Source organism: Silene latifolia, chromosome 9, assembly GCF_048544455.1.
Source record: "Silene latifolia isolate original U9 population chromosome 9, ASM4854445v1, whole genome shotgun sequence".
Classification (NCBI taxonomy): domain Eukaryota; kingdom Viridiplantae; phylum Streptophyta; class Magnoliopsida; order Caryophyllales; family Caryophyllaceae; genus Silene; species Silene latifolia.
Window position 1 is genome coordinate 107046448 of NC_133534.1, and position 14275 is coordinate 107060722.

At 41.4% G+C, this 14275-nt stretch overlaps 1 protein-coding gene across 1 annotated transcript; it reads right to left on the reverse strand.

Annotated features, from left to right (window-relative positions):
- Window positions 1-11705: 11705 nt before the first annotated feature.
- On the reverse strand, window positions 11706-13168 carry LOC141601444 (uncharacterized). Its single transcript, XM_074421730.1, has 3 exons — window positions 12590-13168; window positions 12263-12495; window positions 11706-12174 (listed from the first exon to the last, which is right to left on the reverse strand). The coding sequence occupies exons 1-3, from the start codon at window positions 13166-13168 to the stop codon at window positions 11706-11708; spliced, it is 1281 nt and encodes a 426-aa protein (XP_074277831.1).
- Window positions 13169-14275: the final 1107 nt, after the last annotated feature.

The following is a 14275-nucleotide window of genomic DNA, read 5'->3' on the forward strand; positions in this document are numbered from 1 at the left end:
ACAAAGTATCCATTAAGGGTCAAATGATAGGGACGGAGGATAACTCCGTGCTTCTTACGTTTTCGAACTAGGAGGTTCATCTCCTGGATATCTTCATCGGTAGGCTCGTATCCTAGTCCGAAGGGAATCTTGGGGACCTTAGCCTGTTTCAAGGGAGGTAAGGTGTTCTTCAGTGGATTGAGGGGCAAACCCGGGAAGTAACCCTGGCGCATCATGATGCGGTTGACTGTGAGGTTGGCAAACAGGTCACAATCAAAGGGTGTTGATTCATCAGTTATGGCATTCACAGCTTGGAAACCCCACATTTAATTATCATCCTCCTCAATGGTCTGGGAGGCTATTCCCTTTCTCATGACGGCTTTGATCGGGGAAGCAGGAATTATGATTGTTTTCCCGTTTAAGGGGACCCTGATTTTTTGGTGGAGAGTCGAGGTAACTGCCTTGACGGCGTGAATCCAGGGACGTCCCAGGAGCATATTGAAAAAGGCGTCGATGTCGACCACCTGAAAACTGGTTTGCCTTTCCAGCGGTTCGGTTGCGACAGTAAGAGTGATGAGCCCCGCGACCTTGCGACGAGTGTCGTTGTAGGCGCGTACTCCTTGGTTTGTCGGGACCAAATCAGCTTCCTTAATACCCAGCTTGTGAGCAGTCTTGATGGGAATGACATTCACCGCGGATCCATCATCCACAAGGACCATGGGCACATTCTTCTTGAGACATTGTACGGTAATGTACAGGGCAAGGTTATGATTGGCTCCGAAGGGAGGGATATCTTCGTCAGAGAGGACGACTGGGTTGTTTAAGTCAGGGGCGTCCCTTGTCATATGTGCCACTATTTCTTCAGGGAAAGAGGTTGAGGGCACAGTTAGTTTTCCCAAGGCCTGTAGCAAAGCCTGTCGATGTTCAAAGGATGTCGCGATCAGTTGCCAGATCGAGATTTCGGCTTTTGCCTTCTACAGTTGTTTGAGGATTGAATTCTCAGGAGCCTTTGGTTGAGTGTCTACTTCCAGGACAACTTGGTCGTTTGTTGTTGGAACGACCGTTGGATTGTTCGGGTTTTGATAGGGGCGTCCGGACCGGGTAAGGTGACCGATCACTTTTGCCCGTTTCTCTTTCTCTGTGACAAGGTAGACATCTTCAACGTCGTCTCTCTAGATGCCGTTGATTTCAGGATCTCGAAGGCACCTTGGAGGGGTATGTCTTGGTGGGCAATTTTTGGGAGGGATATTTTTGTGAGGGTAATTTTTGTGAGGGTAGTTTTTGGGGTTTGATTATTGTGAGGGTAGTTATTGTGAGGGTAGTTATGAACGCTCGGGGGACTCTCCTTCGGGCGTGGCGGTGGAGGATTGAAGACATACCCCTTTCGGAGAGACTGGCTATGGCTTCCTCGACAAGTTGGAACATGGTGAGCATAGTGGCGGCACAGAACACAAATACCCCGTCTGAGGGATCCTTTTCCAAGGCATTCACCTCGTCATCAACTGGCAGGATGAGGTGAGAGCAGTCCAGAGTTGGCTCATCATTGGAGATGGCGTGGATTCCCAGAGGATTTGTTTTGTTGTTTGGCTTAGTCGGCGGGGGTAAAGGCAATTCCCCTTTCTCAATCATGTCTTGGATGATGTGTTTTTTGTTTGAAGCAGGTTTCTGTATCATGCCCTTTCCCTTGATGGTACTGACAATAGGCATTAGGGTTCTATAAGCGGGATTTATGAGCATCGGTCGGATCTGGGGTGGGTCCGATTGGATGTAACTTTCCCTGGTCCATGAACCTCTTCAGAGCACTTGCGTAAGTTGACCCTATATTAGTGAACACTCTCTGGGGTCGCTCAACTCTCTTAGCAGATGGTTCAACGAGGTTGACCTCATCGATCTTGTTTGTTTGGCCGTAAGGGCGAGACCCGGCTGAGGTGGATCCTTGGTAGCCTCTGCCAGTAGTCTTGACCAAGACACCCTTTAGGAGGTCATCTTCAATGCGTATCCCCAGAATTTGCAGATCCTGGAAGGTCTTGATATTTTGGTACCTCAGTAAGTTGGCATACACTGGGCAGAGATTGTTGACGAACATTTCCACCAAAGTTGATTTACTCGGCTTGCTGGCCAGCTGAGTACTTACCCTCCTCCAACGGGTTAAGAACTCTGTGAATCCCTCCTTGTCGTTCTGGGTTAGGACCTCAAGGGTACAGGTATTGGCTTGGATTTCAACATTGTCAGTGTATTGCTTACCAAATTCAACTGCGATCTCATCCCAGGTAGTAAGGTTTTTCGGATAAAGGGAGAAGTACCACTGACGAGGGATCGGTTCCAAAGAGGACGGAAAGATCCGGGTGAAGAGCTCCTGTTTGACCCCTTTAATGGCCATGTAGTCTTTGAAGGCACGGATATGATTGAGCGGGTCCTCCACTCCTTTGAACTTAGGTACATCAATTAGGGTAAAGTTGTCAGGTAATTGATCCCCAAAAGGTTCGAACCTTCGGTTGTTCTCAAGATGGATATTGTTACCCCGAGCTAGGAGTTGTTCTTCCAAAAGCTTTAGCCTCTTCTCATTTCCAGTCGGAGGTGGAGTATTATGTTCTCCAGTTTCCTTGTTTTCTAGGGCGTCGATACGGATCTCGACGCGATCCAGGGTGACCTTAAGAGTGGTGAGCAGGCTGGCTAGCTGATCAGTCGTGACATCTTTGTTGTTATCATTGTTGCTGTTGTTGACAGACGAAATTGAAGACGGGGCCATGGCTCTGAGGCAGAAAAACAGCTCACATTAAAAATCAATCCGACACGGTTCAAAGACTGAACGCAGACAACACAAGGACGAGACAAAGATAAGACTAAAAAAGACGAGGGTGATCGTGTGTGGTCCCCCGGTGCTGACTCGATTTATGACGTGACGGTGTTGACCGAACTTTTAACATGTATCCAGCATAACGGCGCGACGCCATTGGACGGGTCTCGTGGTGATACGTCTCATAAGTAAAGACCCATAAGTACGTTTGCTTCGACTCGATAGACACGAGGCGGAATAGGAATGGTGGACTGAAGTTTTCGAAAATAGAAATTTTCAAAAAGATTCATTTATTACTTTGCAGACGGCTTCTGAAGATAGAGATCTCCATAAGTCGGTCAGTTGAAAGGGTTGTCTTAAGTTTATTTGCAAAAGACGGTTTTGAGTTTGAATCGGCTCGGAAAACAGTGTATTGTTTCCCAATACGGTTTTGAAATTCAAAATTGTATGTTTTGAAAATCGAGTTTGAAATGTTTGAAGAGGTCTTAGGGACGGTGCATGGTCCTCGGGATCTCGAAAGTGTTTCGAGAAAAGGGTGTGTGCTTTTCTCGGGTTTTGAAAGAGCCATTGTCAGCGGGAAACGGGTTAAAATCCATGTGTAGACGCGACGATTGTAACGGCGTAAAAAGGTGATTTGAAATGGTTGTAAAAAAGCGAGTTTGAAAATTGTCATTACGACGGCCTAGAAAGGCGTGTTGAAATGGTTATAAAAAACCGGGTTTGAAAATTGTCATTACGACGGCCTAGAAAAGCGTGTTGAAATGGTTATAAAAAACCGGGTTTTTGAAAATCGTCATTACGACGACCTAGAAAGGCGTGTTGAAATGGTTATAAAAAACCGGGCTTGAAAATTGTCATTACGACGGCCAAGAAAGGCGAGTTGAAATGGTTATAAAAAAACCGGGTTTGAAAATCGTCATTATGACGGCCTAGAAAGGCGTGTTAAAATGGTTATAAAAACCGGATTTGAAAATCATCATTACGACGGCCTAGAAAGGCGTGTTGAAATGATTATAAAAAAGGGTTTGAAAATCGTCATTATGATGGCCTAGAAAGGCGTGCAACGGTCGGCAAAAGACCGAGGTTTGAAATGGCCATTATAAAGGCGCAAAAGGGTGTTTTTTGAAAGTTTGAAAATGACACGGAAGCACTTATGATCAAGTAGCACATAAGCACTCACAGTTTCATTATATTATGCATTATGCTGACACGGGTTTTGGCTTAGAAGGGTGGGTTACACACCAAGCAATCAAACCCCGATTTGCGAGAGGGATACCAATCCAAACAAAATGTGTAAGGAGGGTGCCCTAGCCTCATGCTCGAAAGTGATGAAAGCTCTTTGACGAAACAGAAATGTGTAACGTCAATGGTATGCTTAACTCAATCGGGATTCGAAACGCGGGGATGAGAAAACTCACGCCGACGAGACGAGCCAATTGGTCGAAAAGGGTTAGGTTATGGGCCCGGACAAGGAACCCGACCGTGACCGTAATATCAATTAATGCATTCCAACCAAGACCTCGTTCGAGTCTCACCATCTAGGGATCATAAAGACGTAAGTGTCCTAGTTCTCCCCAACGGAGTCGCCAAATCTATGGACGTAGCCACCTGCGCGCCCGGTTCGATCTGCGGGCATGCAGCGGTCTTTTGAAAGCCACGCTCGGCGGCGTAAAGTGCTTTCGACCGGATCGTTTTAGATCGGTCGGTTTCGTCTCGGTAAGGGTCTCGAAACGATTAGAGATGTCCGAAGTCGCCACCAAGCATTTGTGGGATGCTTGGAACCCGTTCGAAATCCACTTTATACCTCGGTCAAATCGAAGCACAAAGCAGTGTTTGACATAGGTACTAAAGATAAGGAAATCGTCCCTCTTTAGCATCCTATCTCTAGAATGACTCTCGTACGCCCTGGATAAGGTCTTCCACTATCCAAAGTTTGTGAGTAAGAGGTGAAGGTACGTATTGGGAAGCCCTTTAATCAGACACCCAAACCCGCTCGCGGTAGGGGCCTCTACTGATCGATCTTGGTTGATTGAATGCAAAAGTTGATAAAACGGTTTAACTGCATGAATGCGCATAAAATAATTTAAACCTAACATGTGAGAGCTTTCTATGTCGGTTTATTTAATCCAAGTATCAAGTATAAGATGTCGAGTTGGATCTATGGTTGATTCGCATGCAAGACGGGAATTAAACATCCATTTACCGTATTGGGTTTATGGTGCATAACGTGATCCATTTGTCTTAGTAAAGCATTTTGCAAATATGATTTTGAATAAACAAATAGTCATCTGATCCGTCCTATATCCGGGCTAACCGGAGTCGGGCGTCCTAGACTAATGCTGGAAAGGGAACAGGCCCTGTACCAGACGGCTACATGAGGCGCGAGCCAGCCGGCGGTGTAAAGGGGCCTCCTCTTGTTTTGAAAATGAGAATTGAAAGTCCTGTTTTAGGCGCGGGTCAACGTACGGTGATATGTCGTGTTCTGACCTTTTGAAAAACGTTTATAAAACATATTGAAAAATGGGTATTTGACCCGATTTGGTTTGAAGGGGTCGTTTAGACCGCATTTGTTGATTTGAGGAACGAGACTCGAATAATCATCATTATTTTGATAATATTCGGTGTCGGGTTCGACTTTGACAAACTTGACATGAATAGTATGAAAATGATTATGAACTAATTGTTTTAAGTTCATTTGAATGTAATTAGTCGATACTCGTCATCGTACCCGGGTTAAAATCCGGCATGGTACGTAGAACTAAGGATTACTTTGTGCCGGTGACTAATATGCTTGTTTTGGAAATGTAAAGAAATGATGAAAGGCTTTAAAATACCTCCCAAAAATGAAATAAAAGGCCTTAAAATACCTTTTAAATGTTATTAACCAAATATTATCACCAAAACACGGATTTAACCGTCATGGTATGAAGAACCAAGGGTGAAAAATGTTTTATGGTTAAAAACTAATAAAATTAAATAAAAAGGTTTGAAAATATTTGAAATGGTAGAAACCGATTGTAAATATGAAAATGAATTAAAGGGAAATGACGAGAACAAACACGGTTGAGTTCTGACCTGGACAACCCATTGAGGCGCGGGCAAGCCAGCGAACCACGCGGCTTCTGTCTCAGGCCAAAAATCAGTTTTGGCTCGTTTATTCCATGTTTTGGTTCATGTTATGCATGTTTTAGCATGTTATAGTCATGAAACAAATAAGAACATGATAAAAGAAGGATTTTTACACCCTTATACTTACATGCTTGGTTATGGCGAGTGACCGACTTAAGTGTAACAACTCGTTTGGTCGGAAAAAAACTCGGTTTAAAACAGTTTTGGTAAGTAAAAAGAGTGTTTTAAGATTAGTGATGGTGTAGTGGTCGAAGTGGTCGGTCAAGTGATTTAATGCAAGATGAAGGTACCAAACAATGTGTAAGGCTTGTATTTACGATCGGTAGGTCGTAAATACGCGTCGGATTGTGACTTAAGAATTCGAGTCAAGAATTTTAAGGGAGAAAAGAGGGGGCGGACACTCGCGTGTTTTCTCAAATGGGGGCATTTGAGCGGTATTTATAGGAAAATGAGTGGTTGTGTGATTTTTGAGCGACGTGGCCACTTGGGCTGCCCAAAGAGGCGCGAGCCACGTCGCGGTTCTTCGAGTTGTCCTGCCACTTTCACACAAGAGCAATCATGATTTGTTCTATCCTAGGTTTTGGATGAACATGTTTGATATTTGACTATGTAAGATTCCGGGAAACCTTAACATAGAAGATTTGAAATGTTTTGTTTTTAGTGGTTGACTCGGTTTGACTCGTTGTTGGAGTCGGGATTTGAATTTTTGAGTCGGTTTCTGGTCCGGTGTCGGTTTTGACTCTAGTTAGTGTCATTGCGACCTCGTCGTCGTGCATTAAACACTCCATGTATTTTTGAAATGTTTTGAAATATTTTATTTTTGAATTCGTTTTATGTTTTCCGACGTAAAGTTGTACACAAAATGTCGATCAAACGCCGCGATTCCAAAACATGTTATAGTTCGATAATCATCGGGTGTTTGTTGGAGTCTCAGCAGATACTGGGTGTCTACAGTGGCCAACATAGTCCCCGTACCCAAGAAAGACGGGAGAATTCGGGTTTACGTCGACTTCAGGGACCTAAACAAAGCAAGTCCAAAAGACGACTTCCCTCTTCCACATGTTGACATCTTGGTGGATAAAACCGCCGAGCACGCCCTTTTATCATTCATGGACGGGTATGCTGGATGCAACCAGATCAAAATGGTCGAGGAAGACATGCACAAGACTGCATTCACTACACAATGGGGTACATATTGCTACACTGTCATGCCCATTGGTCTAATCAACGGCAGAGCAATCTATCAAAGAACCGCCACCACTCTCCTACACGACATGATGCCCAAGGAGGTTGAGGTATATGTCTATGACATGATCATCAAATCAAAAGAGCGAGATAGCCACATCAGCGCCTTTTGGAAATTCTTCCCTCGCTTTCGAAAATACAACATGAGACTAAATCCTCAGATGTGTGCATTCGGGTCACCTCCGGAAAACTACTGGGACACGTCGTCAGTAAAAGGGGCATCGAAATTAATCCTACAAAAATCAAAGCACTTTAGCAAATCCATCGACCTAAGAACGAGAAGGAGATTCGGAGATTTCTTGGTCAAGTCCAATACATCAGCCGCTTCATAGCCAAACTCACTATGATTTGTGAGCCAATCTTCAAGAACCTCTGTGCCTCCGATCACACCGATTAGGATGATGATTGTCAAAAAGTCTTTGACCGGATAAAGGAAATCCTATCCAAACATCCTGTCCTCATGCCACCTCAACAAGGAATTCTCTTATCCTTATACCTGACTATCACCGACACAGCCATGGGAGCAATGCTAGCACAAACAGTCGACGGCGAAGAACGAGCCATCTACTACATTAGAAAAAAGTTCATCGAGTATGAAACAAGATACACCCAACTGAAAAAGACATGTCTTGCCCTGGTTTGGTCAACGAAGAAGCTGCGACATTACATGTTCAGCTATACGGTTCACATCTACTCCAAGATGAACCCTGTCAAATACATCTTCGAAAAGCCCTTGCTAAATAGAAGGTTGTCTAGGTGGACACTCATGCTATCCGAATTTGACCTCAAATTCGCACCCCTCAAGGTTATCAAGGGAAGGGCGGTCGGCGATTTCCTAGCAGAAAATCCCGTAACTGAGGATCCAACGACCGACACATGGTCACTACTTGATGAAGACATCCTTTGTGCTGACACCGACGCATGGGACCTATACTTCGATGGTGCATCAAACTTGTGGATGCGCATTCATGCATTTACCCGTTTTATCAACTTTTGCATTCAATCAACCAAGATCGATCAGTAGAGGCTGCTACCGCGGGCGAAATTGGGTGTCTGATTAAAGGGTTCCCATACGTACCTTCACCTCTTACTAAGAAACTTTGGATAATGGACGACCTTATCCAGGGCGAACGAGAATCATTCTAGAGATAAGATACTAAAGAGGGACGACTCCTTATCTTTAGTACCTTTGTCAAACACCGCTTTTTGCCTTGGTTGTGGATTCGAACGAGTTCCAAGCATCCCACAAATGCTTGGTGGCGAATCCGAACATCTCTAACATCGTTTCGAGACCGTTGCCAAGACGAAACCGACCGATCTAAAGCGATCCGGTCGAAAGCATTTTTACGCCACCGATCGTGGCTTTCGGACTACCGCATGTCCACATATCGGCTGGGCGCGCGAACGGCCTATGTCCACAACCAGCACACAATCTGAACCTTCGACCAATCACCAATGGCAGCATAAAATCTTAGGGAACCGCACAGCGACAAAATTAAATGCACGGAAGGAGAACAATTTAGAAAACCCTTGCGAAAAGGAAATTTCAGGCGCATATCCAGAAGATATGAACTTTTAAAATTCTCAGCCTCAATTATTAAAAGCAACAAAGCACAATTTAGAAAACCAAGAAACAGATTTGTAATTGTAGCAACACTTAATCAAAGATGAGTGATCTAGAAATCAAAACCATTACAAAAAGATATTAAAGAACAAAAGGACGCAATAAGATTAGCAATGAAAAACCTTAGATCAGTAGATGGTAAAGGCCAAAAGACTCAGATCAGCACACTTGTGACCGAACCAAGGTCGGAGGGAGGATTAAAAAAGCCATGATCAAGCATAAGGAACCAGCGGCCACATCTCCGGTGGAGTCGGAAGAGAGCAGGTGGATAGAGGGGATTGAGGCGGTAGTAGGCAAGGAAACTTAGGTGTTAGGAAACTTAAGGAGGATAAAAGTGAAGTTACTACGGTTACGACTGACTCACCATATGAGGGTATGGTATTAGGTATATTATGAGTTAAAGCTTGTAAGGTGGAGTCTAGTGGTTGACACTTTGGTAAAATTTTCTTTTTTTTTTGGTCGAACGTGAACATTAAATTAAAAGTCAGGGCAAAAGAATTCAATTACATCGGGAGGGGGGGGGGGGTAAAGGGGTGTGCAAGCCGCCAAGAAATCAAGTGTACATAAGTTCGTACCAAAATAGGGGGCATGCTCCCAAATAAAACATCCATTACAAAGGCTTGCTTCCTTGGTGGAGAACTTCACGAGTGTGTCTGCTACCTTGTTGGCCGATCTCTTCTCAAACACGAGCTCCAATCAAGGTGAAACTCTTAATTGTTTCCTACACTCAATGATGATATTAGTAAAGGGACCAAAAGGGTGATCAGTTCTCAAAATAGCATTAACGACATTAATACAATCGGAGGCAATCACAAAATTATCAGTATACAGAATAGGAAAACGGATAGGGTCCCTAACGACACACCCAATACTAGTAACCGAAGAGGATGGGGAGAAAGCCGCATCTACATTGATCTTGCACCAATGTTGCGGGGGAGGGGCCCAGCTACGAATGAAGCGAAAGGTAGAGTCGTGGGAGAAAAGGGGGGCGGGTGATAGGGAACACAGGTTGCCAGCACTCCACGAGGCGGTTTGGGAGGAAATGGTGTTACAAAACTGCAGGTGAGCGGGAGGAGGGGTAAGGGAGTAAAATTATCAAGAGACATGTTTAAGCCTCTTTAAAACCAATTTTGTATAGGTAGCGGCTGTAAGTTTTCTTCTCACCAAAAAAATAGGATTATTTAATAACAATACTCTCTAAACTATGATGGTCGTTCTCATATTACTCCAACCTTTGTTTTAACTACCAATATAGCGTACTATTACCCACTTTAACTTTGAATAGAATTAGTCTAATTTTAACCTTTTGTAGCAGGTTTTATAAGCTTCGGCCAACTTTTGTTTTTAAATACCCTAATTCCTTCATCATCTTCCTTGTTCACTTAAAAAAAAAAAAAAAAAAAAAAAAAATCACTCTTCAAAAAAATCCCTCCATTGTTAACGACACTTAATCTCCCTCTCTCACCTTTTTAATTTTCTTCTTTCTCCCTTGTTAATTTATGTCTTTCCTCCACTGTTCCCATAATGAAGCGGTCAACATCATCTTCATCATCTTCAAATAAAAGGGACGTTTTTTGCTACCATAATATTCAGGCAGATGTGAAGTTGGCGAATAAAGGCTCAAATGTTGGAAAGAACTTTTATGGATGTCCTTTATAGCCTGTAAGTTTAATTTCTTGGTGATTTTCATCATTTTTAATTAATTGGTTATCTTCAAAGAAATTTATAAAATTAAAATTTATGTTGCCTTTTGATGATAATGTAGAATGGATGTGGTTTTTCCAATTGGTGGACGAACTGAAATCTAAAGAAGGCGTCATTGATATTGAGGCAAAAATGAAGAAGATGGAAAATGAAGAATGAGAAATTGAGATTAGAGGTGAAGATGTTGAAGGCTGAAGTAGATAAGCACTCAAAAGGGAAGAAAATTTTAATGGTTGGATTAATATTTTCTTGGATTATATTTGCATTTACTTGGATGTTTAGCAAACGAATGTAATCCTTTGAATGTAACCCTTGTTTAGGAATTGAAGCAAGTATGTATGAAAATAATTTATTCAAGGAATGCAATTTCATTTGATAACAATGAACTTGTCCATTACATTCTGGAAAATCTGTCTATTAGATTCTTAAACAAAGTCTAACCAAATACAACAATTACAAAACACTGTCTCTCAGTCATACTTTATTACAAAAACCAGTGTCTCAGTCACCAATACATTACAAAACATTCTGCAAAATCTGTCTTCACTTCATATCTTCTACTGGTTTTGGTTGACTGATTGTTGAGTATATAGTCCCTCCATAATGCTCCTTGGTCCATTATTACTACCCATAGCCTGTCAAGAATTAAATTATTAGAGCTAAAGCATTGATGAACATTCTGCAATATTTGTGCTTTCTAATGTATAACCAAATTAGAACTAAAGCATTGCTGAACTTACATTTGTATAAGCATGACCTTGTTCATCAATCAATACTCCAAATCCTTGTAGGACCTGCAATATCATCATATCAAGCTGTTGAGATACTACTTTTAATGAAGAATCCTAATTGAAAACACTAATAGAGCATTGCAGAACTCACCCTACCACCTCTGCCACTTCTTCCACCTCTGCCATTTCTTCCTCCTCTTATACCTATACCTCCAGGCCTTATGACCCTGCCTCCTCTACCAATTCTTGTTGGTTGTCTTGTTGCTTCATGATGACCATTATAGACAGGTTGTGGTTCCCCATTGCTCTCTACCTTAGGTTGTTTCCTAGGTCTTCCCATTGGTTTTTTTGGAGGGGGTGGTGGTTGGTTGTCTTTGTCAGGGCACTTTCATTTGTTGTGTGTTTTTTATTTATAAACTGAACAGGACATCTCAATTCCATGCTTGGTCAACTTACCTGGTTTTTTAGGGTTCTCAAAAGGTTATCTTCTTCTTTTTCACCTAGGCCTACCAGGTCCAACTTTAATGGGTGGGGGATTAAGTGGTAAGTCTACCTTTGGCCAATGTCTCTGGCCTGGACAAGGACTAATAGACAGATTGTAACTGAGAAGATAAGCTTCTCTTTTATACATGTCATCCACATAATCTTCAGCATGACCATGTATACTAAAGATAGTTGCCACAACATGGAAACATGGGATGCCAGTTAAATCCCATTTCCTACATGTACATGTCCTTGCTTCCAAGTCAACATTCAAGCATTCAATCCCATATGTTACCTGGAAAAGAGTGGGTTTTGATGGTAAATCTTCACATTCAGAAGACTTATCCTTCTCCACCTCAAGCCTTGCTTGCACTATAGGACAAACAACATGAGTTGATGACTCCATTGCTGTTTTTTTCTCCATCAGCCTCTTCATCAGTGAAGTCCTTATCTCTTCAAGCATGTAAATCACATGTTTTGATCTAGCATTAAAAATGTAGGCAATAAAAGTTTCTAACATATTGTTAACAATCACATCATTTTTTTTGTGTCTTTGGATGAATGCCCTACAAAAAAAGAGTTGGTTTACATGCTATGAAAGCATCAGCAGCCTTATGGTCCACATCTCTTAGAGCTTCTAAAGCATCATTGAAATCTGGTTCATTATATGCTTTAGCACAACTCCAGAAAAGTAGTTTTATTTCATCACCTCTGTAGGTCTTGTGCCAGTTAGCAAAGATATGCCTAGCACATTGCCTATGTTCTGCCTTAGGGAACTCCTTAGCAACCATGGTTATGATACTCTGTATAGAAAACAAAGTGTTATAAGTGACCCAATATACAAGGTGATTGAAAATGAAATTATAAGTAATGAACAGTGAAGGAATTAAAACCAACCTGTTGTTGATCTGAAATAATAGTCCATCCCTCTCCATCTTCTTCTCCCAAACTGCTTTTAAGTTGTTTGAAAAACCACTCATAACTTTCATTGTTTTCTCCTTCAACAACTGCCCATGCTAAGGGGAACATCTGTTCATTACCATCCCTACCAACAACAACTATTAACTGTCCCCCTAAGAAGGTTTTCAGGAAATAAGCATAATCACATAATACCTTTCTACACCCTAAAACCCACCCTTGCTTCAGAGCATCAAAATAAACAAAGAACCTCTGGAAAACAACAGGATTTGATACCACATTAGGGTTGGTATACAAGGTGAAGACACTAGTTGGATTTCCTTGTTCAAGAGCTGCTATATAACTCCTTATCCTGCTGTAATGCTCTTTCATTGACCCATAGAGCAGTTTGTGAGCATAGTACTTAATTTTATAAGCAAAGACTTTCTTAATTAAAACTTTATATGCTCTTCTCACAGTTTCCATGATATCTTTGGCTGGCCAATGTGGTTTGGCTTTGAAAACATCAAGAAATTGTTTAGCTAACCAAGTAGATTTCAGCTGCCTGTTACTCTCCATTGTCCTCTGACAAGTGTGATGAGGATCAACAGTCTTTACCAGAAAAGATGCTAACTTATTATCCCAACTACCATAATTTTTGAAAGGACAACCACTTCTGCATCTTACCCTAAGCTTTTTTGTAATACCCCGTAATTTCGAACCATTATTATTTTGCGGAAGTAAATTATTAATCAAGTAAAATTTGATATTAATGTATTTGAAGTAATAATAATTCAAAGAAATATAATTTTATTATATTTTGAAGAAAAGTATTTATTTTGATAGTTTCGAAATGTTTAAAAATAGTTTAAACCGTGTAAAAACTTTTTATTTCGAAATAAGGGCATATCGGGGAAAAATGACAACTCTTTTGAAAATTGGGCAAACGATTTTAGAAATAGGACATATGAGAACTCAATCTTCTTGTAATCTCGTGTTTAAGAACTTTGGTCTTGTCGGAATTTGCATTTGACAAACGGTTCTAATTATTGTCGAAACGAGCCGAAACCGACTCATAAAATTTCCGTCTCAACCCGCTCCTCCTCTCCCTTTTCCGCGGCACACCTCCCCTCCCCCTTTCCTTCTGATTTTTTTTTCTTTTCTTTGTCTATCTTCATCATCTTGAACCTTCTAAACAATTCCAAAACATAAAACACCATCTTTATACAAAAATCTAAGGTAATTTCATCATAACTCACTCATTTCTAGTCCGATTTTCACAAAATTTATATTTTCGGAATCCTCTCTTCAAGATCTACATCCTAGTATGTTTTAATTTCAGTTTTCTTGATGTTGATTTAAGACGAATTTGGGTATATTTCGGTTTTTGTACTTATTATTGTGTTTTTATTGTTTATTTAGGTGAAGATTTGGAAGACGAGTTTGTGGACTCGTATATTGTTGAAGATAGTGGCTAGTTGTATATTAGGGTTTGGTGTTCAAGGTGCTAATTGCTCATTTTGTTGCTAAAGGTAACATATTTCGAGTTACTCGACGAATAATCGTCACATTCTTTCCTTTTTGTTTGATTTTGTGATTGTTAATTGAATGGTTTATTTCACATGTTAATATGGGTTAATTTCTTGTCTAAATCATGTCTTTTGTTAGTTTAAGTTCTCATATTAG

Coding starts and splice junctions, on each gene's coding strand:
- LOC141601444 (XM_074421730.1), bottom strand. CDS start 13,168: ATGGAGAGTAACAGGCAGCTGAAATCTACTTGGTTAGCTAAACAATTT. Junction 12,496..12,589: donor TTATTTCAGATCAACAACAG/GTTGGTTTTAAT, acceptor TTTTCTATACAG/AGTATCATAACCATGGTTGC. Junction 12,175..12,262: donor TGTAAACCAACTCTTTTTTT/GTAGGGCATTCA, acceptor TTTTAATGCTAG/ATCAAAACATGTGATTTACA.